Raw genomic sequence first — 23699 nt, 5'->3', positions numbered from 1 at the left:
GTCACATGTACACCCCTGGAATCGCTCATGGGCTTAGATCTGATGGCCAAACATGCCTTGGCCGCTTCTCTTCACCTGATTGCTACCCAGTCCTCGTCTGGCGACAGTAGAGTTTCCGCTCGCCGCCGCCAGGAGTAGCTTTGCGTACTCGAACCCGGTCATATCGGGCTCGCACCTGGTGCCGACCTCAGGCAGCTTTCCCTCGTCGAAGTATTCCTTAACAATGTTCTGGCTGCATGACGAAGGGTGGTTCATGAATCCATGCTGTGATAATGTTAGTATACATTCGGCCCACGGTTTAGGGAGGTAGAAAATGACTTACTCCATGTCCTCCGTGGACCACAACACGACTCCCCAGGTAGCGAGCGGAGGCCTCCAAGGCATTGCTCAGCGGTGTGACCGGGTCATAGGGACTGTTGATGAACAGAATGGGATAGCTGGTGTTGATGCCGTGGTACGGTCCTTCGAACTGCTCGGCGGCCTTGAACTTCCATTGGGCACACGGCCACACCTGCGGCGAAAACGCGTCGGCAAAGGAGCCTGTAACAGCCTGCGATTGAACCAACGAATACATGTCTTCGGGCTTATCGGCGCGGAAGTGAGAGTCCGCACAGGCAATCCCGTGGAAGTTGTTTGGACCCTGGTTCCATGTAGGTGGGATTGTGGCGGCGGCCTGCGGGGGGTTGATCACGATGCCGTAGTCGCGGGTGAGGGCGGTTAGAATATACGTGTAGACGGCGGGGTACTGATCCGGTCGGTAGAGCAGGCTGAAAATGGTATACTTGAGTTCCGTCAGAAGGTCCATCCCACCGGGTTGCCACCACGGAAGCGGCTCGTAATCATCCGGGAGCGTGACCGGGTTGTCGATAAGTTCTTGGAAGGCTTTGTGCATTTCCTTCATGAGATCATCTGGGGTGGTGGCAGGGCCTGTAAAGTTCGCAATGACAGGACAGTCAGTAGGACCGGCGTTGATGCATTCAGTGAAGAAGTTGTAAAGTGCATCCTCGGCGCCTTTGGTGGCAGTGATCCAGTGACCGGCGTGGTAGTCATCGTTTAGGACAACACTGTCGAGCAGCATGCGGTCAATACGGTCGGGGAACATCGCCGCAAAGGTCTGTCCAAGGACTGTAGAGTAGGACCGACCCCAGAAGCGCAGCTTGCCGTCCTCATTGAGGGCATCGACGATCTTGAGCATGTCTCGTGCGACAAACGTCGTGCCCAGGAAGCGTGCGGTTTCCTGCTGATCCTCGTAGCAGGCGTCAACCAAGAATTTAGCGTCGTTCCACGCTTTGCGCTTTAAGAGACTATACATGTCGGCTTGTGGCAGAGTCTCATTGCTCCGACGAGACAGGCTGCGCTTGATGCCCGGATGTGGCACATCGCATGCAAAGGGGATAGTATGGCCAGTACCCCTAAGGCTTCTATTAGTCGGTGCATGATGAGTTCAGAGATAGCAAGACCTACCGGGCGTCAAACCCGACCACATTCCAGTGTCCGCCGAACAAGCTAGGCATTCCGTTAGCCATGTTCATGACTCGGTCTGGAGCGGTAACTTACTCGCGATACACCTCGCCCTTCCCCTGTAGGTAGAGCTCATCGATGCCAGAGGATCCCGGTCCTCCCGGGTTGAAAATAATGCTGCCCTTGACGGGCTCTTTCGACGCACTGATCTTAACCAACTGGAGATCCAGTGGCTTGGAGTCAGGGTTGGTATAGTCCAGAGGGACTTCCAGGGTTGCACAGTCGACGGGAACGGTACTTGCCGGTTCTAGACCTTCAGGGAGGTCGAGATTACACGGTGCCCAGTTTAAGCCATCGGTGTCTGCCCTCTTGGTTCCGGCATGGGGCAAAGCTTGGGATAGCCCTGCGGAGGCGAGAAGTAAAGAAACACTCGAGATCAACATGATGAGAGAAGATTCTGAATGCTTTATTTATCCGTGAGGAGAAGATACCGAGCATCGTGGATGTTCGAGCTCTATATATACACTTCGTGCCGCTGGCGGAGCTGGAGAGATCATCGTCAGTGGCAGATGGTGTAGATGGGAAATGTCGCTGCATTTATCCAAAAGCGGCCGATCTGCAGTTCCAGATGAGGTGGGCGAGTAAGAACGCTGGATGAGGACAATTTGAGTTCGATGGCTAACTCAGTTTGGGGAGGATGTTCTGTGGACTCGGGGGGAAGAGTAAATATAGCCTGGCCTTGGTAGTAGACGTCGTTGTTGTAAGACGCTTTCCCCAATCACGGCTCCGCCGCAGACCTCCGTCCCGATCAGGCAACCCACGGCCACATCCATCCTCCAATCTTTGATGCATCACTTTGGCTTGCCTCTGCCCAGCCCTTCCCTCCCAGCCAATCTCGGTCCGCATCGTTCTCACGTTTGAAGACCTCATACTCCGGAGTACAGGATGCCCGACACAACGCCCAACAGAACCCATACAACAGTTGCAGCGCCAGCACCGTCGCACGGGCAGACAAAAGCTGCCAAGACTTCCGTGATGAGAAGCACACACTTCGTTTCTATTAGGTGCGGCTGTATTGAATCTCACTCTATGAGACCAAAATCGCATAGGGGCAGCAAAGGCTGACAATGTGGGGACGGCTTGGCGGAGGCTGAGTTGCCCAGGCTCGTGTGCGATCCTTGGAATTTGGGGCCGGCGCGGCATTAAACCCTAATGAGGAAGCGTGAAACTTACTGAACATTGGCATGGAAGGCTGAGGGTGGATCGTCTTTTATCCCCACTTATTATCTAGGAACCATGGAACCGATACCCTAATATATTGAAATCATGTCTTAAAACTGCATGTCGTTCGAATCACAAACTAGTTGTCATCCTCAATTTGCCAGGCGAGGTTGACTGGGCTCGTGCCCAACAGCTCACGAGTTCGCTTCCATTGAAAGACCCACTTCAGATACAAAACTCAGTAAATTTTAAGCTATTTCCAGTACAGGATAGTACTATAATTGCAAAAAATTAATGCTGTACTTGAATCATTCCGTTCACCGAGGTAGAAATCTATACGGGTGCCACAGAAGCTCAAATAATTCTATTCGGAGATATCGCTCTCCCAAGACTGCCGGTGATACATGCGGTGGGTAGTAACTTATTAGGACTCAATGTCGCCTAGTGAACTACTAATATAAACGGAAATACATACCATTTACATACAAGTATAGAATACTGAATCCTACTACTAACTGATGTGATGTGAAGATCTTTGTTATTCTCAAGCCACCCACCGAGTTTGACTGGTGCCTGCCATCTTCAAATTTTGTCGCCGATAGTAAAGCGTCAAGCCGACAGCCAAACTTGCAGCCAGAAAACTCATACCGGCGTTGACGCCATGGCCCAATCGGTATGCCGGGGCATCTTGGGCTCTATAAATCCAGACTCCGATGATTTGCCCTGGGCCTGAGAAGGAAATGTTGAGTGCTGTTGTTATAGATCGCGCTGTGGTAGTATGAATGTTATCTCCTACCCAGGCGTTAAGTGAGGGTAGTCCCCCAAATGTCCCGGTCGTAGCAATGACGAGGAAGGCATAACGTGCAGTGTATGCCTCGGCTGGCAAGCATGCTAGGAAGGATTTAGCATTGTACTGGGTGTGAAAAGAGAAATGCGATGGATGATTCAGGAACGGAGCTCACCCTGGATAATGAAAGCCACTGCAGCAGCAATTTGGGAGCCACATGCAATGGCTCCTCGGCATTTCAGCCGGTCTGAAAGCCAGGCAAGTCCTAGAGTCACAACGTAAGCAACAGCGTAGGGAGGAACGGTGAAAAGCTGTGCTTGGATATCCGTATAGCCTAGTCCCGCAATAATTGTCGGAGCAAATAGGGACAGGGATGCAACCCCGGCCGATATAGATAGGTATGTAAGGTAGTGGATATAAAGTCTTGCTGATAGGAGAGTTTCCTTGGCGTCCTTCCAGTTGAGTTTGTCTTCGCTTTGGAGTTCGACCAAATATGTCAGCAGCCCTTCCTGTTTAGAAATATTCAAAGATAACTCACCCCGAGGAACCATTAGCTTCTAGACGAAGGGCTTGGGCTTCCTTTTCCTCATCCGTGAGCCACCCTACCTTCTCCGGATAGCTTGGCAGAAAGAGAAACACCAACAATCCAGCAGCAACTGGGAGAAGTAAAATAAATAAGGAATATATCCGGTATCGTGGTCAATGGACTTACTAGTGGGAACTCCTTCCACCAGGAAAAGCCATCGCCAGCCCTCCAATCATCGTGCCCCATTCAGGTGGCCCACGCCATATGCGATTGCACTATCATTGTCAGGAACTGTAGCACCTTGAAGCCGAAAGGATCATTTATACCCGCCAAAGGCGCCCGACAGTGTGGCACTGCACATAAATACCGCGATTCGACTGGCGCGTTCCGCGGGTTTGTACCAGAATGTGAAGTAATATATCATGCCTTGAATATAGCAAATATTAGATTGTTATGCAGGAACTTGGAGAAGAACAAATAACAAGAGTGATATGAGTCAACCGAAGTGTAGGAAAAGCAGTACATACCTGGAAACGCACCGGCCTCCGCAGCGCCCAAGAGAAATCGGAGGGTTGCTAACCCTGCAAAATCGTGCGTAAACCCAATTCCAGTGCAGAAACAGCCAAAGGCAATGACAAGTAGCCCCAACCACCTAATCATCCGTTAGACACGAGTCTGAGATCCCATCTGTGTCGGGTATTTTGGACTACGTCACCTGTGCGGTTGAAAGATCTTCAATGCCAGATTGCTCGGCGCTTCAAATACGGAATAGGCCACGAGGAAAACCATCATTGCGATTGTGTACTGGTAGTTCGAGACGTTGTTGCTGTCCATTAGGGTATCATTGGTTGACGAATTCAGGATTTTCGCGTTTCCTTGGACATGTCAATCAGTTAGGGTGCTGGAACTCAAAGATCTGACACCTACCAATGTTCGATCTGTCGAGGTAGCATAGAAGGTATATTACTGCGGTGGTTGGAAGGAGCCGACAGTCAATCTTCCGAACAATTCTTGTCAACCCTATATCAGTAGGATGTCTCGAGTAGCTTGAGATGATACTTCCTATCCACGACTTACCTCCTTTCAAGTTCTGGGTCTACTCTGCTAGCATTCTCGACTCCCTCCACATGTTCAAGCTTCGAGTCTCCATCGAGACTGGCCTCTATGTCGCTTGGGGCCATGCTTTTGTTCAGTGGAGTAGAAAGAGACAGATATGGTGGGGATTGAAGACAGTAGGCTTATCTGGCCGCCCAAGGGGATTAGCAAAGCGTGTGAGATGGAGAGAAGTAGTTAAAGCCCATCATGCACCTGTGGAACTCATTTGAAAATGAAATCAAGTCGTCAAGCCTAGTGTCTGCCATGTCTTCCCCGCAAATCCAGGCTTACCCCAGACTTTGACCCTGTATGGGGTATATTTCACCGGCGATTAGAACAAAAGCCGAACTTAGAGGAAAGAACAGAATAGCATGACATTACTGGCTCTGCAGCTGCAAGGATTTGATTACAAGTGGTATCATAAGCTTAAACTCCAAGGTGTCGGAGAGGTATCCGATCAGCATAACGCTCTGAGCTTTGCGGGGTAGGGTTTGGTCTACGAGAGCTGCAGGATCGCACGGTCCCCTCGGTATATCTGGTCTGGGCATGGGGAGGAAATGCCCACGTCACCAGTAGAGAGATTGGCGCGTAGACAGCAGACAGCACATTACGAGATTGACTTCATCTAGGGTAATGATCCCTTCCTATAGGTTCAGCCGACGAGGAGGGATGCCATTTCTAGGCGAGCTTATATTCCCATTGTCGGAGATGGTCGTACGCTCCCCGGCTTACTCTTGCCACCTTTGATATCGCCTACATGATGCCTGTCGACTTATCAACCCCCGCTTCAGTCGATGAGCAAACATGCTATCCCCGCAAGTGGGGTTCGTTCGGATCTACACGTCAGTCCCACCATTTCCTCACCACCATCCAAGTGGGGTTATGATGAAAAGTACGAGTAGCGCGTGGTGCACATTGAACTATCATATATGACAATATAAGACCACACTACTTCCCTAATGGTCGTTTCACCTCGTGCAACATCGGAGAGTTGCTTCACAACAGCCAATATGAGTTCGAACGAACTAAAAGAGGAAATCCTTGAGCGTGCAAGATCGCGAACGGTGATCATTACAGGAGCAGGGGGAGGTATTGGGGCGGCAACGGCCAGGGAGTTTAACACCCGCGGTTCCAAGGTTGTTCTTGCAGATATCCCAGCCCGCGCAAGCAACGCAAAAGAGATTATTGCTTCTTTCGCATATCCTGCAAATGCTGTATTCATTGCAGTCGATATACGTGATTGGCAGCAAATGCAAAGCCTGTTTAAGCAAACAATTGAGATCTTCGGAAGTGTGGACACCGTTGTGGCCAATGCCGGCGTCATGGAATCGGAGCATGTTCTGGATATGGAGGATGTGGATAGCGAGGGAAACCTGCGCGAGTCCAAAGAAGCATCTAGGGTCATTGATATCAATCTCAAGGGGACTTTGAATAGTACGTACCCTACGCTTGATGATGTTACAGCAGCTCACGGGTTCTATTGCCTGACTACTAGCATTGCGGCTGGCCATGCACCATATGCGATTTTCTTCCACCACAACGAACGGAAAACCGTCGATCATTTTAGTAGCATCTACATCTGGGTACTTTGGCGGGACCGGGGTCGCGGCATACATCGCTTCTAAACACGGTGTTATTGGACTATTGAGGGCATCGCAACTAGCTGCAAAGAAATACAACCTTTCTATTACGGCCGTGGCCCCATTCTTCACACCGACTGCGATAACATCTGGCCTATCCGAGCGCTGGAAGGCAGCCGGATTAGAAGCCAACACACCAGAGATGGTGGGGAAGGTCATACTTCAGTCGGCTCTAGATGACAACAACAGTGGCAGTTGCCTGTTGGTACGCAAAACCTCGCCACATTTTAGCAATCATCTCGCGTTGAACTAACTATGAACAGGTTGCTGGAAAGTTTCTGCGTGAGCTAGAGCTTACGCGGGGCGAGGTGATTCCACAGTGGCTAGGAGGGGATGTGAAAGAGTTTATGGACAGAGCGTTTAATGTAATTCAAGAAACAGGTGGCTACCAGCTGCCAAAGATCAAGGCCAAAGTCTGATAGACTGTGAAAAACTAGAGATTCATACATGCAGACCTGGCTCAATGGCAAAGAGGTTTACGTTGTGTGTATCCCAGTTGCAGCTTTTGGAACGATAACGAGTATCCATGGACCAAATAAATATTTACTCCATCTTAACCACTGGGCGTCTGTGGACTTTACCAGAGTCATTCTTGGAGAACATTATAGGTCTCTTTTTTAGACCATAATATTGGCCTTGTTACATTCACACATCCTATTCCACCTCATCAACTGTCGGGACCTTGTTCATTCTCATGCCAAAAAACCGAGCAACACGTTGGATACAGTCCCACAAAACCTGCGTATCTTCCCTTGACACCCCAATTCTCCTGGATTTCCTTCGAAATCCACTGAAAGTCACGATGGGCGTCAAATAAACCCAGAGTAGATTTCTCGTCTCGAGTATGTATACCACGATGCCATCTCATGCCCCTCTCATGGTTTGCCTGATCGCATTGCCAGTTCTCCGGGGTCAGGCAACCTGACTAATGGCAATGATGGCCCGATGGGCTTGCAGCAACCCACGATGAAGACGCATTTGACTAGAGCTTCACGGCCTCGACGCACGAATGCCTGGCGCGCGGCTGGACTGGAGCTTTCCTGTTTCTGGACAACGTAGAGGCACAACTCCTTGGCTAACTCGGGCCCGGGACTACCGGATAGACAGGCAATAGTGAGGAGGTACCAGCTGTCGGGTCCTAAGCTTGTCGACTGGAAGCTGGTCTCAATGTTGTGGAATAGCTCGGCCACAGAACTTTGGATGGGTGGACTTGGAGAACTCATGGTTGCAAACTGTTGAACTGGATCGGATGTGTAAGTTTTCCCACTTTGTCTACATATTTGTATTAATACGTATTTGCGCTAGTCCGTCGACTAACTTATGCATTATCAAGGCGACTGACCTAAGAATAATAGTTATGTGAATATATGATGGCCCGGAGAAGCCCCGAAACCCCGAAACATGGCAATCGTGGGATAGAGCCTGCTACAGTGAGTGGAAGAAAAACCTTGGAGAAAAGGCATTCCATTCGTCAGCTATTTCCTGTGACTATTGGATGTATTCCTCACTTGCAGAGGCTCCGACCCTTGCGGGGATCATTGAAACAACTCCGGTCAATGTTCAATATGATGAAAGAGCAACCCCGCAGCGCTACTCGGACAACTGGCCGAGAGTGGTGATTACGTGCCCTCTGTTCAAAGCACGACAGACTATTGCTTAGAATACGTAGGTCATTTATAACTAATAAACCTATCGGTGCGACGAGGCGAATTTTATACGACATCATTTTCCAGCAACGCTTCCACAGGTTTCAAGATTTAGTTGTTTCTACCGTTTACAGCAAGGATGTCCAATTTCCCAAGATATCCAGATCTCGACGGTAAAGTCGCCCTGATTATGGGGGTTGGCCAAACGCATGTACCAGGCTCGGAGGCATGGGGCAATGGAGCTGCCATCGCTCAAAGCCTCGCCCAAAATGGTGTCCAGGTTTTCGGTTGCGATGTGAACCTCCAAGCAGCAGAACGCACCGCTTCACGAATCCACGCAGCAGGTGGAAAATGTGACATTGCCCAAGCCGATGTGACGTCTGAAAAGGACGTCAGAAGGGTCGTGGACGCCGTGATGTCCAAGTACGGGCGAATCGATATCCTGATCAACAATGTGGGCGTTACAGTAGCTGGGGATCCAGCCAGCATGTCTCCCGATGTATGGGACAAACAAATTGACCTCAATCTGAAAAGTGTCTACTTAGCCTGCCATGTGGTGCTCCCGATAATGGAAAAGCAACGGTCAGGGTGTGTGGTTAACAATGCCTCCATTGCGGGTTTGAGGTACATTGGAAAGCCACAGGTCGCATATTCTGCAGCAAAAGCTGCGGTGATCCAGTTTACGAAGGTTACAGCGGTTATGTATGCACCAAAAGGTGTTCGATTGAACACAGTAGTACCCGGCTTTATCCACACACCTTTGGTCGATAACTTCAAATTCAACGGCCAGCAAGAAGTCTATGATAAGATAACACAGCAGCCCGTCCCGTTGGGGCGCATGGGAGATGCGTTCGATGTAGCCAACTCTACCGTGTTTCTGGCTAGCGATGCGGCTAAATATATCACTGCACAGGTTTTGGTTGTGGACGGTGGGTTTACAAGTTCCGCTGCGTCTTTATGATGTGCACAAATATCTACAGCTCTTTCCCTGTCTCGTGATGGATGTATAGCAGAAGGGAGAAAGAAGGAGCGATGACCTCCCATTGCAAGCGACAGAGATGGTAATAATAAGATCAGAGGCACAGAGTGTGAAGGAGCAGACGATGATCTCAATCAATTGCCAGTATGCAGAACAAGCCGTTGCCCCAGAAAACAACATGAGATTTGCTGCCCTTTAATACCCTATTCATAAATAAGCATCGTGGAAATCAACCGCGGAGTGATCTTGCATAAGTTTATATCATGTTCTATAGGATTCATTAATTGGTTGTTTGTTGGTATGATGCCCTCCTTTTGGCCCAACCGAGACTGAGTAAAGCCACCTCGGTCACATACTGGGAGACATGAAACGAGTATTGCAACAAACAGTCCAACCGTTTGACATTTGCTGGAAATAGCCGAAGCCCACGATTTCAACATGTGGGGAAAGCAACTTCGGCAGTTGGCTCGGGGCTGTGCGCCGTTGGCGTGCACTAGCTGTGACTATCCACAGGTCTAGAGTGGTTATATAACGGTAGCGCCGGATTGCCTCCAACCACTTGATGAAGCGGAAGTGGGCCTAGAGCGAAGGATTCTCGCTACCATGGTTGAAAACCATGAAAATATGAGGGTGTACATTTAGCCTCGACCGTTAATTACGCATGCATTCTAGACAGCTGGTGCCCGCCTCGTCCGCGGAGTTCAACATTATAAAATGGATCTGTAGTTAGCTCTGGATAGGCTAGGTACGTAAATTAATCTCTAACCACCAACCCTACACATAAATAGACTTGATCGTGGACAATCAATCCAACGAACCCTTCCTCACCAGTACTCAGAAGCCGCTTTGTCACCATGACCTCGTTCGATGAAACCGTCAATTCTATTCGGAACCCATCTGGGGAAGATAAGCAGCCCCTCCCTCGGGTCACGTTGGGCGCCGTTAATAGAGATGGTATAACGCCTAGGAAGTCTCTTATGCTATCAATGCTCCGCGTGTGCTAACCATCAACCATCAAGGATCCTTTCACTACGCCAAGGCTTTTAGGGATGACCCGGCCGACGTTGGGGACACTGATGCCGTACATTGGATCGCCTCCGCCACAAAATTTCTAACTACCATTGCTGTGATGCAGTGTGTCGAAAGAGGGCAATTAGACCTAGACGCCGACATCAGTAACGTGCTACCGGAGTGGCAAGACGCCCAAATATTAACAGGCTTTAATGAGAAGGATGAGCCCATCTTTCGACCGGCCACCAACGCCATTACTCTTCGGTCAGTCATTTTTACATACTGCGGTCAAGATGAGATTAGACTTATTAGCATGCTAACGGCTCGCAGGCACATGTTGACTCATACCAGTGGCATGGCCTATGTGTTCATGCACCCGCTTTTGGGTCGTTACCAACAACTACAAGGAGAACGGCCTCTTATTCAGCAGACTGTTGTCAGTAGACCCCCCTATTCTGATGGACAAAGCTGATAGAGTGTGTAGAAAGAGTCCTATCACCCTTTTCTATTGTTCGAACCTGGCGAACGCTGGCTGTATTCACCAAGCGTGGACTGGGCAGGAGTCGCGGTAAGCTCGGGAACTTCTGATTCGGCTGGAGTCTGGCTGCTGACGATACAAACTCAAAGGTCGAACGAGTCACTTCCATGAGGCTCGGGGAATACATGAAGCGACATATATTCGACGTCGTTTCAGCCAAGGACGTTACCTTTCATCTCGACGAACGAGAGGACCTTCGGGCGCGGAAGGCTAAGAACTGGGAGAGAGCGGGTCAGAGCCTAGAAGAGGAAAAGAATCCTGTAATGCCCGACCCAGTTGCAGAGGACCAAGGGGGCGGCGGTATCTACGCAACAGTCAGCGCGATGCTCAAGATCTACCGCGGTGTTCTCACCGAGAAGCTACTACGACCTGAGACTATCAAGGTCATGTTCCAGCCACAATTGGAAGATGCCAATAACCTCGGCAAACCGGATCAGTACCCACCCCCGGTCCGGAATGCAATCTGGAATGCTGTGCCACACGATGTACCTGTTAGCTTTGGGCTTGGTGGTCTTGTTAACACCGCTGCGGTCCCCGAACAGCGTGGGTCGCACTCGCTCACCTGGTCTGGCATACCGAATTGCTACTGGGTAAGTCCTTGCAATGCCAAATGAGATGAAGACTCTAGCTGACCCTTTTACTCATTCCAGTGGATCGACGTTGAAAATGGCGTCGCTGGCATATATCTATCTCAGCTTGTACCTATGGGGGACCAGCAGTCTGTTCGGCTGCTTACCGAGTTCGAAAAGTTTGTGTATTCAACATTAAACCTGTCCAAACTCACAGGTACACAAGCGCACTCGCACTTGTAATAGCCTAGATATACATATCGATCGTTATATCCCTCTGAGGCTCCACGTGCAAGATCAAACCTTTGGATATTCATATATACAACAATTGGCTAGCTCCCTTAGCAGTTGGTAACCATTTGTGTTGTCAACAGCCCTAAGTAGGTACCTCAACGACACCACATGCAATCGAATTATCCTCGGGTTTGCCCATATTGCCTCCATTTGCAAAAAGCAGTTTCTTCTCACCCTGAAGGGTGATTATCCTCATACTCCGCGAGTAGGCCGACCACATACCCACGTCGACAGTCTTCCATCCGCCAGGGTCTGCTGAATCCTCATTCACAAAGACTACCTCGTGACTGAGCGCGCTGACAATAATCAGTCCGGACCCGTCCGTTCGATCAGGGTGTGGCGTCCAGATCACATACGGCGTGTTGTGGGGCGTGAGCGGGCTCGTATCGTTGGAAACAAGCGGAATCCCTTCAACCGAGTCGAATTCCAAGGGGGACGAGGCGAGCTTGTAATACACATCACAATTACCCTGACCACAATACTCGTATGTCATGATGTAGGAATCCGTTGATTCAATGTGCGCGACTGTTGTCATGCCGGGTCGATCGGCCTGTCTTGAGTATGCTACGTCCGGGACGGGGTCCGACCAATGCCGGAGGTCAGTGGTGGTGACATGGACCAGCTTCTGGCTGTGCAGTGGATCGCGCTGATCAGAGAAGAAGCAGACGATCTTCCCGTCATAGAGCATCAACCAAGGTTCCCAGAGGGCGGCGTTACCGTTGGTGATGGTCTCTGGGCCGGCGCCATAGGCGATGTGGCTGACAAATGTCCAAGTTGCGGCCTCGTCTTGACTGACATAGAGGTCGATATAGACGCCGCCCTCAAGACTGAATGGAGCCGATACACCCGCAGCGAGAATAGATCCTGCCGCGTACCCACCGAAGTCTACGGGCAAGGTAAATAGCTCAGGTTGGAACCGCATTCCCCAGCCATTTTTCTCGTCAACGACGGCAGAAAAATTGGTCCATGTTGACCCTCCATCGACGGATTTGTAGATGGGGTGGTTCACCAGTGGTGGTTCCTTTGGGTAGTTCTCCCACGTAATAAGTAGAGACTCGTCTGGCAGCTGGAGCGAGCGAGCATACAGCGTGTGCCATTGCACGGCGTCGGTTTCGGGATACCAGATGATATAATTGGTGAAGTCGCTGAAAGGCTCAGGTTTGGGATTGCTGATAATCTGGCAGGAAATAAGAGGTAGAAAGACGGCAAATACTTCAAATTTCCACATTGCGATGGTATATAAATTTCAGACCGAGACCTGGTCATTTAGGCACATGTATGATAGGAATCATAGCCGTATAAATATCCCCTTAGAGGTATATACCTTCGTATGTTGATAAGACTGTTTTCGGAGTGTCTTAGTCTGAGGCGGCATCGTATGATGGTGATAGTTCGGTAGATTCGATGATGCGCTAGGATTGTCGCGGAGTGTCGGGATAGATCAAGCACGGCGATCGACGGCACGCGGAGTATCGGGAAAGCAATAGGGTTATTGGGGAGTATCGGGATGGCAGCCAAGATCTGGGGAAGTGTCTAGTGACACCATCTCCACAGGAGCTTCACCACTCTAGATTCGCTATTCGTTGTTGTGTTATTTATGCTTCAGTCTCTATAGATAACGAGGCGGGGGATAAGTATATCCCAGGAGGTTGCCTCACCAGCAACGGGGATATTAGCGCTGTGACATTTTCTACACTATTATCAACACTACAAATCGTTATCATGTCAGTCCAGGGGAAAACATCTGTTGAGCATGTCGAGCTAGAAGCTATCAAGACACTTGGGCCTGAGGCGTGCCATGATGAGCAGAAACTGACTTTTGCTCAACTGCTGAGACAACATCCAAAGATTATTGGGTGGTCGGTGTTCTGGTGCATGTGTGCTTTGGGGTGTAAGTCATTCTTGCATCCACTAAAGCTGTGGGCCTGAATTGACTATATCAGGGGGGTTTGACACGCAGGTAAATGGTGCCATGGTCAGTGTACCGGCATTTCGTGAATACTACGGGTAACTCCTATTTTCTTTCTTCCTCTCATCACGCAACCACTAAGAGCAGCAGATATGTGTATCAAGGGAACCCCGTCATACCAGCCAACTGGCTCAGTGCCTTTAATGTCATATCCTCCGTTGGACAGTTTTTCGGCGGCTTTCTTTGCAGCTATGTGGCCGATCGCATTGGCCGCAAGAAGAGCCTGGCCGTGGGAGTTGTTATCGCTACGGGCGGTATTTTCGGTGAGACCTTCTCAAGCAGTGCAGGGGCATTTATCGCTAGCAAGCTCATCCTGGGATTCGGTGTCGGATTCTACTTGACTCTGGGGCCGATCACTTGTTCAGAGATCTCTCCCGTCGTTCTCCGTGGTCTTTCCTCAGCGGGCATCAATCTGGCAATTGCAGTTGGCCAACTCGCCTCCAACGCGGCCACAAAGGGCTTCGGCAATCGCAATGATGTCTGGGCCTTTCGAGGACCTTTTCTTGTTCAAATTCTCTTTTCCGTCATTCTCCTCACCGGAAGCATCTTCTCCCCAGAATCTCCGTATTACCTCGTGCGCCAAGGTCGCGTCGACGAAGCGAAGCATTCACTCCAAGCGCTGTTCGGGACACAAACCGACATCACTCCAGCCCTCACCACGATCCAGAGCACAGTGAATGCAGAACGAGAAGCATCGACTCCGAGCTATATCTCCGCCTTCCGTGGCACCGACCGAATCCGCACGCTGATCTCAATCGGAGCATTTACCTGCCAGCATCTAGCCGGAATTGTCTTCGTTCTCAGCTTTTCCACTTACTTCTTCCAATTAGCAGGTGTCAGTACTTCTAGTGCCTTTGATTTAGGCGTCGGGGTCACTGCCTGTGGCGTAGCTGGAAACTTCTGCTCCTGGTTCCTGGTCAACCGTGTAGGCCGTCGTCCCATATTCCTCGGCGGAATGGTCGGCTGCACGACTCTACTTCTCCTGATCGGGATATTAGACGTCATACCAACCGGAGCGGCCAAATGGGCCCAGGCCTCTCTCACTGTGGTGTATTCCTTTGTATATTTTCTCACCATTGGTGCGGTGGCCTTCGTCCTTTTGGGCGAGGTGTCATCTTTACAATTAAGAGCGAAAACAACAGCATTGGCGACCGCTACTCAAGCAGTCTGGAGTATTGTTATGAATTTCGTGGTGCCGTATATGGTCAACCCAGATTCCGGGGTGAGTCTTTTGGTTGTGATATCCTCACTGGTCTCTGGACTTACTAACATGTGGCCACAGAATCTGAAAGGGAAGGTCGGGTTTATTTTCGGGGGAATGTCGTTGGTCACGACGCTACTGTGTTTCCTTTATATTCCCGAACTGAAAGGGAAAACGTATGAAGAGATAGATGTTTTGTTTCGCAGTAGGGTGCCGCCGCGCAAGATGGGAACCTATTAGTTAGATCAGGCGTGAGAGATATGTTTGGTATATGTTTGTAGCATAGTTAATGTGGGGAAAGCCATATATTGACGGCTAGGATGGGGATAGGACCATTTCTGGATCATCGTAATAGGAAGTGAATAAACTTATGTGCTGTGTCAAATGATCATCTGCAACAAAACCCTATATAAATTATTGAAAGTTATCTGAGAGATGTGGCATGGGACATATGACACAGAACCTCAAAGCCTCTAAGCGCAATCCCATGAAGCAATGATATATGATAACATAGACCGAATGCATCCACGGTAAGAGCGCAATATTGAGGGTCACATGTAAATTCTCTTGAATAGGAAGTGTAGCCCTAATTGCTTGCGTGCGCGTCCTCTTGTAGAGAGGCAAGCTAGTTTTCAATATCTCTGTAGATCCTGTATGCAATGATTCACTGTCCGAGAACAATGACACCGCAGTGCATGCATGAGAGGGAATGGGTAAATGCGACTCATTTTGGCTAAAAAGCCGCGGAGTATCGGGACGTAGCATCACCATGCATGAAGGTTTCTTGACGTCCATACCCCGCCTTCCGATACAAGCTATTGTTACCATGGAAATATAAATAAGGTCATACAGGCAAGGCCAAGGGTATGTTACTACAGCTTCAGGAAGTATATTCAAAATGGGCTCCCACGCAGAATATACCTTCAGCAACGCCATCGCCGACGTCAAAGCCGGACGGTCTCTGGCCGAAACAACTCAAACACTTCTATCCCAACTGACAAGAGAGGAACACCTTTCCCTGCTCGATGGGGATGTCGAATTCTGGCCCGGTTTACGGTCGATACTATGCGACCGCTACAACCGAACACCCTACGTTCATGGGGCCGTCCCACGGAAAGAGATTCCCGGGATCAAGTTCACCGACGGCCCCCGCGGCGTAGTTATGGGAAGTTCCACGGCCTTTCCGGTCCCCATGGCTCGGGGAGCTACTTGGGATGTTGAGCTGGAACGTCGCGTGGGGGATGCCATCGGTCGCGAAGCCAAAGCCCAAGGCGCGAACTACTTCGCTGGGGTCTGCGTGAATCTCCCGCGGCATCCCGCCTGGGGTCGCATTCAAGAGACCTACGGAGAGGATCCGCTTCTTTTGGGAGAATTCGGATTGGCGCTGACGCAGAGTGTACAGAAGCATGTCATGGCATGTGTGAAGCACTATGCGTTGAACTCGATGGAGAACGCGCGATTTCGGGTCGACGTGAGTGTAGAAGAGGCAGTGTTGCATGAAGTCTATCTAGCACACTTCCGGCGCATTGTCAAGGGGGGTGTGGCTGCCGTGATGTCGTCCTACAATTCGGTCAATGGCGAGTGGGCCGGGCAGAACCGACATTTGCTGACAGAGATTTTACGGGATCAGTGGGGATTTGATGGGTTGGTGATGTCTGATTTTATCTTCGGCTTGCGCGACGCGGCAGCGTCCGTCAAAAATGGCATGGATATCGAGGCACCGTTCAGACAACAGAGAGCCAGGAAGCTGCCAATTGCTTTGGAATCCGGAGAGCTGGACTGGCAAGACGTCGAACGTGCTTGTGAGAGGATCCTTCGGAAGCAGATTGAGTTTACCGTGCGCACGGAGGATAGCCAGCCCAGCCCCAACGTGGTGTTTTGCGACGAGCATCGAGCACTGGCGCGGGAGGTCGCTGGTCGGTCTATGGTCCTCCTGAAGAACGACACTGTCGATGGGAGGCCTGTGCTTCCGCTTCAGGCTGAATCGGTGTCTCGTGTTGCTGTTGTCGGTCGCCTCGCGAACGTCGCCAACACTGGGGATAAGGGATCTTCCCAAGTGTTTCCGCCCGGTGTAGTTACGCCACTTGACGGAATCCGAGCGGCGTTGCCAGGCGCAGAAGTCCTTTTTGCGGATTCAATCACCGAAGCCGAGCAGCTTGCCTCCCAGGTCGATATCGTGATCTGCATTGTGGGCTACACCCACGAAGACGAAGGCGAGTACGTTGTACCAGCCCTCCAGGACAACCCGGCCCTGCGAGACACGCTTCCGCCGACGACTACTGCGGAAGAGCGCGAGACTCTCGATATCTTCGAGGGTAATTCCGACAAAGGTGGCAATAGCGGGATTGAGGCGGGTGCTGGCGGCGATCGCACATCACTAAGACTCCGCGATGAGGACGAGAAGTTGATATCCGCCGTCGCTGCCCACAATCCGCGTACTGTAGTATCTGTCATTACGGCGGGCTCTGTGATTATGGAAGCATGGAAGGACAAAGTGCCAGCCCTCTTGATTAGCTGGTACAGTGGGAGTGAAGGTGGGCATGGTCTTGGCGATGTACTTCTAGGAAAGGTGGATGCGAGTGGCAGGCTCCCCTTCTCCATTCCCACTAGCGAGACGCATCTGCCTTTTTTCGATCGGGACGCAGCTGAGATTTATTATAACCGGTGGTTTGGACAGCATATGCTGGATAAGTTGGGGGTCAAGGCCGCATTTCCATTCGGATTTGGGTTGTCGTACACAACATTCGCGGTAGACAATATAGTCGCCGAGAGAGTCGATACCGAGTCCATCCAAGTCGCGGTCAATGTCCAGAACACGGGAAACAGGCCTGGGAGGTTCATCGCTCAAGTATATGCCGTGACTAGTATTCCAGATTTCCCAACTCGCGTGCTCGTTGGCTTTGCACCAGTGGATCTATCGGTGGGGCAGAAGACTGCCATGAGATTCTTGGCTTCTACCAGGCCGTTACAGCAGTGGAAGGCAGGCACCTTTACGCTCCGGACGAAGGAAGTTCGACTCGAAGTGGCGTCATTCGCTGGTGATAGAGGTTCTGTAGGTACGAGTGTGTCTTTAGTCTAGCCACATACCTTTACAGCAGGATCTCGATAGTCTAGACCAAAGAACATGTTGTTTCTCTTGCTGATCATCCCCGCAAAATGCGGGGCAATTGAACCCTAAGTATTTAACCGCGCTCCCGACACTCCGCATTATGCAGCTGTACATAAACTTGAAGATGAAGCGAGTAGCTCCCACTAGTAGAAGCAGCGCGGCGTATCCCCGCAAAAGAGCCGTTACAGCCTGTCAGGTGTGCCGTTCTCGACGCACAAAATGCGATCAGAAGAAACCCCGCTGTTCATTCTGCGAAAAGACTGGCGCTGAATGTGTCTTCGATCCCACGGCGTTGTCTACCTTTGATCCGGCGAGCCTCGCGATTCTCGAACGCCTAGACACACTCGAACAGAAGATCGATTCGATCCGACCCCAAGCACAACAACAACAACAACAGCCTAGCTCACATCTGGTCCCTTTCCCAACATTCAACGCCAAGAATGACTCGAATACAGCCTATACGGTGGCCAAGGGGTCTCAGCGCCCAGATAACTTGCTTCCAGAGAATCTTGATGATGTCCTGAAATGGCCGATCTTGCAGGATATCAATCACCAAGCCACCGAAAGCTCTCATATTCCCAGTCCACAAAGCGATCATACCTCGCCCACTCAGCCCTCTTTGGATGGCGATGAACTAAACCCCGGCATCACCAATGGATACCTGGACAGCTTCTTTGCCCACGTTCATGCGAAGAACCCAGTGCTCGACGAGCCATATATCCGTCGTCTTGTTCGTAAGGTCTCTCTAGAAGGCCCAAGCTGGGATTCCGAATCCTGCCTGGCGCTATTGGTCTGTGCGAACGGGGCGATCACTGGTCCTTTCTTGGCCCCATCCATCTCTGCTGAGGAGCTGCGCGCGTCCCCTGGCTGCAGGCTCTTCACAGCAGCGTTGAAGCGTATTGGAGCGACCTTGGACTCTGCGGGCGTTGTCCAGGCCCAGTGTTTATTTTTTGCCGGTGTATATCTAATGTCCTGCCTCCGACCCTTCGATGCATGGCGGTCGTTCTTGCAGGCATTAGCCGTATGCCAGAGTTTCAAGTTCATGGGCGAAGCCACCCAGACAGGCACCCCAGCTGAAGAGAGCATCTATTGGTCATCATGGAAGTCCGAACGAGAGCTCCGCTGGGAATTAGGTCTCCCTGACTTCGGTACTCGAATCTCCTTGGAACCACCCCAGCGCTTCCCGACTCTACCCCTTACAGATGATGAGGAGATCCTCCGCGCGTGGTATTTTTATCTCTCTGAGATCTCTCTCTGGCGACTCGAGACAGAGATTAGAAAAGATATGATTACTCGCCTCTTCGAGCCAAACAGCAACACCCTCGATGATCTAACTGCCATCAGCGAGATTTATAAACAACAACTGGTCGCCTGTCTTCACTCTCTACCATCCACGGTCAGCATCGCCGACCCCCCTTGCCAAACATCCGAACCCGATGTTCTTCGCTTCATCCTCCAAGGCCGATCAACATATGTCAATGAACTGATTACTTGGCCATATATAGCCTGCGCGGTGAATGATATCGCGCTGGGACAAACAGCGCAGGAGTGGGTTGCAAAGGGCCTCCAGGCTCATTTGGAAAGGTTGGAAGTCAATCGGGTCGGGTTTTATCACCGACATCATGGAACCTGGCTAATGATACGGACGTCCGCCAGAAGTGCGTGCATTTTGCTCGCTGTCGCAAGGTCTAGCATGCGGGATCTTCTTCCTGTTGGTTGGGATGAGGCGGTGGAAGCGACGGTTAAGATGCTCGACTTTTGGCAGGCTGATGTTGAGGGTGTGGCTGCGTTGGCTCGCTTTTTGTGGTATCTTCTGTCCCATGTTTCTTAGAATATATACTACATCTTCCTAGACAGAACAAATGTTTGCGCTTTTAATGTGATGTGTTAAAAAGAGAATGATTATGCATTTATATAACCAACTTATCTAGACTACCAGGGTATGTCTAACTTCACAGATCATTTAATTCAGAAGTAGTATAGATCATACAATAATCGACGATGCCTTTATCCATCATTCATACACCCGAATCATGATGGACTACGCTTTGAGCAGCGACATACCGCCTCCAATTTGCGCAGGTCCGGTTAAACGTACCGTAGTCGACGCTGATCTCTGAAGCCCGCTCGAGTGGCTGTATCGCAAAGCCCTCGGAAGTATGCCAGACAGTCTGGCAATACAATAAGGTATTGTACAGGGCCAGGATTACGACCAATCACCTTCATCAACTACCGGCTCATGTCTGTCTGAAGCGTCCATGAGCTCCTTGACAGTCCACGGCTTGTACGTGTAGCCAGGAGGTACATTGGTGTTCTGGAAGGGAGCCCCAGTCAAGAGATGATTCGCACACTTGCCATAGTTATCGTAGGCGTATTGCTCTGGGTTATGGCGCATAATCCAGGTAGCAGTAGTCTTGCTGAAAATGTCCGGATTCTTCGCTACCGCATCCCAGTCGGTGTTGTGGAATTTCTCCCGGTGGTGGAACCCCATCTTTTGGGCGCACGACACACGCTCGAACCTATGCAGGCGGGGTAAGTATAAGGCTTCCCAGAGGCGTCGAATCCGTTTACTGCATACCTCAGGTGGTTATGAACTCGCACGGCTAAGGCGAAGTTGGACTTGCCGCCCAATTGTAGGCACGTTGCTAAGGAGTACGCGTCTTCCATGGCCATTGCCGCTCCACTACCAGACGTTGGCAAGAAGGAGTGTGCCGAATCGCCAAGCTGAATGACTCGAGCCTTAGGCGAAGCCCACTTCCGCTGAGGGTTGCGCCACAGCAACTTCCAGTCCGTACAACGGTTGTTGGGCGTAGCCTTGATCAGCTCGGTCAGGAAAGGTTCCCATCCTTCAATGTATGTCAAGGCCTTCTCAGTGGAGACAGTCTTATCCCAGTCTTCCTCGGCATTGTGGTCGTCCTGTGTGTATAGCGTGATCAGTCTACGTACGCACCACGAGCCTGTTTGCATGCTTAACATTTCATTCGACATACCCTGTGTGTCAACATATAGCAAATTTGCCTTGAGGTTTTGCCCACGGCTATATGTGCGCCAGGGCCTGCATGAATGCAAGCACGGTCGACGTAACCTTCAAACTCCTTGGCAATGATCGGATTCTCCAGTGCTGGTCCAGTCGGAAAGGTCGCCCTGTAACAAGCAAATCCGGAGCTGATGGGAACGTCTTTCTTTCCCAAGACCAAAGACCATGCCTTGGAACCGACGCCATCAGCGGCAACGACAATATCGGCTGTGAGCGTGCTTCCATTGGCAAGAACCACCCCACCTGCCTCGTCCGTTTCGAAGTAGTCCTGAACAGTAGTTGAGAAATCGACTCGAATACCTAGCTCTTGAACATACTCCCACAAGGCAGAGTGAAGCTCAGATCGGTTGAAAGCCATTGATATGTCCTTTCCATCACCTAGCGGCCAGGTTCCAACCCACGTCCCGTCATACTTCTTGATGTTTCGCTGGGTCTTGTATGAGATGGCCTGCAATCGCTCATAGAACCCGGGCCAATGCTTGATGCTGTGGAGGGCATTGCATTCTATCATCAGAAGATCGCCTGTGTCCATTATTTTATTAGTGTCTGGACTTGTGAACACCAGACTACTACTTACCGTAACCATCAAAGTTTGGGCGCTTTTCTATGAGGCGGACATCATGGCCTTTACGATATGCCTCGATCGCAAAGGTGAGGCCACCAATGCCACCCCCCGCGATGAGGATGGACAACCCGCTCGGGGGGTATTGGTCCCTCATGGTAAATGCCACGGAAGTTGCCATTGCTGCTGCACGAGGTGTCCGTGATGGTTCAATCTTTCGATTTGATGCGCTAAATTGCTCGATGATATGAGTGATCTGAAAAGGGTTTCCAGCCTTTATATATTCTTTAGGAGGCACATTCTCCACTACAGTTCTCTCAGTACTCGGAACCTGCTTCTTTCCGGAAGGATGTACCAAATTTGATAAAACTACATTATCCGTAGCTCTATAGCTCCAAATCGGGCATTCGAAGGTGTAGAAGTATACTCAGTGCGGATACGATCTTCATGTGTGGGGCTTCTGAGTAGTGTGGCTGAGCTTTGATATGTAATTTTATATCACGTTATCTATAAATCAGTAGATCCCTAAGTTCCAGACCTAAGAAGACAAGTATCGAAATTCTTTTATGTTTGTATATCATATACAGCAGGCTATCCCTAGGACCCTAGCTATCACAGGCACTTCTTGTTGAGAGGATTCAAGATTAATCGTATGGTACGAATTCCAGATCTTGTTTAACCGTGTATAACTTCCATAGTTTTAGGTTCCTTCCGCGAAGGACTAATATTGTTTTAAAACCGGTTCTTTTTTCTCTTGCGATCCTTTTACTGTAGACAAGGCTGCTGTGGAGTAGGGCAGACCAGCTCCGTGGAGTACGGAACTTCGGGTTTCTGACTTCCGCTGAGTCAGCGCCATCGTGCTGGGGTTTTGAGCCATCGAACACTTCATTCTCGCGCCTGTTTAAAACTATGCAGAATCCTGTAGTATATCTCGATGCTTAACACTTTAAGGAGATGCTATTTAATAGTGAGACATGACCCGCATTGTATGCCACTTTCCTGCCAAAAAATTCTACCCGGACCAGGGCTTGACCTGCCGTTGAACTAGTACCTCAACCAAAAATATGTGTATAAGTCTTTCCATAGTCCCCTTGGGATAACACACTTGGGGTTATGTCAACTTTTTTTTTCTTTTCTCCTTTTCATTCTCTACCACTGAGAGACCAACGGGCACGACAGTTCTATGAATACCAGAACAATAGGCGCGCTCAACGGAAACCGTTTGACCGAGGTCTCTTCCTACTGCTACTCTATCATTTTACATATAGCTACTAGTAGGCTCTCCAAGCCGCCATTCTCCATAGCCTCTACTGCTTCACTCCTTTTGTCCACATTGTTATATTTGACCACATCACGCTATCTTGAAGGACTGACAAGCATTAAGAATATCTTTGAAAGGAATGAACATAGAGTGAACTTCCTATGTCCGCGATTGTGCTTGGAAAGGAGATGAATGAATCGTTCTGGAGGCCGGAGACGCACATCGGCAGTTTTACTTCTTTTCTAGCCGATTAAGTTGCGATTTCTGCAAATGCGAAGACCCTTCGCTTTCCGGGGTTCAAATGCGGAGAGTAGAAGCCGGCGTTCCGGAATCGACCCGATGCTCTCCACATGCCGAGCTTGACGCATCCTGCGACTGACCTACTAGTAGTTGTAGGTCCACCCGTGGCAGTTCCTGCAGCTTTCTGCTTTCCTTTGGAAAAGTATCGGTCTCCATTGACAAGTATTTTGAGACATGTTTAACTCTGGAAAGCGAAACAGGGATTGATGATCGCCGTATCAGCACCTCAGGGCCCTCCTTCCTCCGGTGTAGAAGTTAGAATGTAACCCAAAATATCTGCTCTTCTAGGCCTCTGTCGGGGGTCAGGACATGTTATACTAGTACCGGTATAGTTAAAAGCCATTCTATTTTTTCAACCAATTGCAATGACTGTATTCGCCAACCGTAGGGGCTAGACGCGCCTGTATGCACTTCTCCACAGGTGAATAGCTTTGTAGATTCATTATTGATTCTATTAAAGTGTATATTATGCAGTCACCTAGCGACTAATAAA

The 23699-nt window shown here is 50.2% G+C and overlaps 11 protein-coding genes across 11 annotated transcripts; 6 read left to right on the top strand and 5 right to left on the bottom strand.

Moving 5' to 3' along the window:
* Nucleotides 1-32: 32 nt before the first annotated feature.
* Nucleotides 33-1904, bottom strand: BDV38DRAFT_293873 (Alpha/Beta hydrolase protein; the record flags this gene model as incomplete). Its single annotated transcript, XM_032062364.1, has 4 exons — nucleotides 33-264; nucleotides 323-1412; nucleotides 1465-1506; nucleotides 1558-1904. 4 exons carry the CDS (start codon nucleotides 1902-1904, stop codon nucleotides 34-36), a joined length of 1710 nt encoding a protein of 569 aa, XP_031912518.1.
* A 1322-nt stretch (nucleotides 1905-3226) lies between these two features.
* On the bottom strand, nucleotides 3227-5176 carry BDV38DRAFT_272047 (major facilitator superfamily domain-containing protein; the record flags this gene model as incomplete). Its single annotated transcript, XM_032057419.1, has 10 exons — nucleotides 3227-3561; nucleotides 3645-3943; nucleotides 4008-4125; nucleotides 4182-4221; nucleotides 4255-4270; nucleotides 4322-4421; nucleotides 4523-4647; nucleotides 4711-4870; nucleotides 4923-5005; nucleotides 5073-5176. 10 exons carry the CDS (start codon nucleotides 5174-5176, stop codon nucleotides 3227-3229), a joined length of 1380 nt encoding a protein of 459 aa, XP_031912517.1.
* A 924-nt stretch (nucleotides 5177-6100) lies between these two features.
* On the top strand, nucleotides 6101-7237 carry BDV38DRAFT_293870 (uncharacterized protein; the record flags this gene model as incomplete). The annotated part of the gene is made up of 3 exons (XM_032062363.1): nucleotides 6101-6524; nucleotides 6586-6935; nucleotides 6994-7237. The coding sequence occupies 3 exons, from the start codon at nucleotides 6101-6103 to the stop codon at nucleotides 7147-7149; spliced, it is 930 nt and encodes a 309-aa protein (XP_031912516.1). The 3' UTR covers nucleotides 7150-7237.
* Nucleotides 7238-7605: 368 nt separating this feature from the next.
* Nucleotides 7606-7953, bottom strand: BDV38DRAFT_283940 (uncharacterized protein; the record flags this gene model as incomplete). Its single annotated transcript, XM_032060151.1, has 1 exon — nucleotides 7606-7953. One exon carries the CDS (start codon nucleotides 7951-7953, stop codon nucleotides 7606-7608), a length of 348 nt encoding a protein of 115 aa, XP_031912515.1.
* A 562-nt stretch (nucleotides 7954-8515) lies between these two features.
* Nucleotides 8516-9385, top strand: BDV38DRAFT_293868 (SDR family NAD(P)-dependent oxidoreductase; the record flags this gene model as incomplete). Its single annotated transcript, XM_032062362.1, has 1 exon — nucleotides 8516-9385. The coding sequence occupies one exon, from the start codon at nucleotides 8516-8518 to the stop codon at nucleotides 9335-9337; it is 822 nt and encodes a 273-aa protein (XP_031912514.1). The 3' UTR covers nucleotides 9338-9385.
* Nucleotides 9386-10201: 816 nt separating this feature from the next.
* Nucleotides 10202-12043, top strand: BDV38DRAFT_293866 (serine hydrolase domain-containing protein). Its single transcript, XM_032062361.1, has 6 exons — nucleotides 10202-10309; nucleotides 10375-10489; nucleotides 10697-10802; nucleotides 10851-10934; nucleotides 10994-11494; nucleotides 11555-12043. Exons 1-6 carry the CDS (start codon nucleotides 10210-10212, stop codon nucleotides 11714-11716), a joined length of 1068 nt encoding a protein of 355 aa, XP_031912513.1. The 5' UTR covers nucleotides 10202-10209; the 3' UTR covers nucleotides 11717-12043.
* Nucleotides 11681-13088, bottom strand: BDV38DRAFT_293862 (uncharacterized protein). The gene has a single exon (XM_032062360.1). The coding sequence runs from the start codon at nucleotides 12993-12995 to the stop codon at nucleotides 11850-11852; it is 1146 nt and encodes a 381-aa protein (XP_031912512.1). The 5' UTR covers nucleotides 12996-13088; the 3' UTR covers nucleotides 11681-11849.
* A 554-nt stretch (nucleotides 13089-13642) lies between these two features.
* On the top strand, nucleotides 13643-15177 carry BDV38DRAFT_293859 (putative MFS alpha-glucoside transporter; the record flags this gene model as incomplete). Its single annotated transcript, XM_032062359.1, has 4 exons — nucleotides 13643-13658; nucleotides 13711-13774; nucleotides 13827-14958; nucleotides 15019-15177. 4 exons carry the CDS (start codon nucleotides 13643-13645, stop codon nucleotides 15175-15177), a joined length of 1371 nt encoding a protein of 456 aa, XP_031912511.1.
* A 658-nt stretch (nucleotides 15178-15835) lies between these two features.
* On the top strand, nucleotides 15836-18016 carry BDV38DRAFT_283936 (glycoside hydrolase family 3 protein; the record flags this gene model as incomplete). The annotated part of the gene is made up of 1 exon (XM_032060150.1): nucleotides 15836-18016. One exon carries the CDS (start codon nucleotides 15836-15838, stop codon nucleotides 18014-18016), a length of 2181 nt encoding a protein of 726 aa, XP_031912510.1.
* A 154-nt stretch (nucleotides 18017-18170) lies between these two features.
* BDV38DRAFT_283935 (uncharacterized protein) lies at nucleotides 18171-19877 on the top strand (the record flags this gene model as incomplete). Its single annotated transcript, XM_032060149.1, has 1 exon — nucleotides 18171-19877. One exon carries the CDS (start codon nucleotides 18171-18173, stop codon nucleotides 19875-19877), a length of 1707 nt encoding a protein of 568 aa, XP_031912509.1.
* Nucleotides 19878-20252: 375 nt separating this feature from the next.
* BDV38DRAFT_272040 (FAD-dependent oxidoreductase) lies at nucleotides 20253-21826 on the bottom strand (the record flags this gene model as incomplete). The annotated part of the gene is made up of 4 exons (XM_032057418.1): nucleotides 20253-20565; nucleotides 20625-20962; nucleotides 21082-21605; nucleotides 21661-21826. The coding sequence occupies 4 exons, from the start codon at nucleotides 21824-21826 to the stop codon at nucleotides 20253-20255; spliced, it is 1341 nt and encodes a 446-aa protein (XP_031912508.1).
* Between the last annotated feature and the right edge of the window lie 1873 nt (nucleotides 21827-23699).

Source organism: Aspergillus pseudotamarii (genome assembly GCF_009193445.1).
Source record: "Aspergillus pseudotamarii strain CBS 117625 unplaced genomic scaffold BDV38scaffold_34, whole genome shotgun sequence".
Lineage (NCBI taxonomy): Eukaryota > Fungi > Ascomycota > Eurotiomycetes > Eurotiales > Aspergillaceae > Aspergillus > Aspergillus pseudotamarii.
Note: the sequence above shows the minus strand (reverse complement) of the source record. Positions and strands in the feature narration are given on the sequence as shown.

Coding starts and splice junctions, on each gene's coding strand:
- BDV38DRAFT_293866 (XM_032062361.1), top strand. CDS start 10,210: ATGACCTCGTTCGATGAAACCGTCAATTCTATTCGGAACCCATCTGGG. Junction 10,935..10,993: donor TGGACTGGGCAGGAGTCGCG/GTAAGCTCGGGA, acceptor ACAAACTCAAAG/GTCGAACGAGTCACTTCCAT. Junction 11,495..11,554: donor GCATACCGAATTGCTACTGG/GTAAGTCCTTGC, acceptor TACTCATTCCAG/TGGATCGACGTTGAAAATGG.
- BDV38DRAFT_293862 (XM_032062360.1), bottom strand. CDS start 12,995: ATGTGGAAATTTGAAGTATTTGCCGTCTTTCTACCTCTTATTTCCTGC.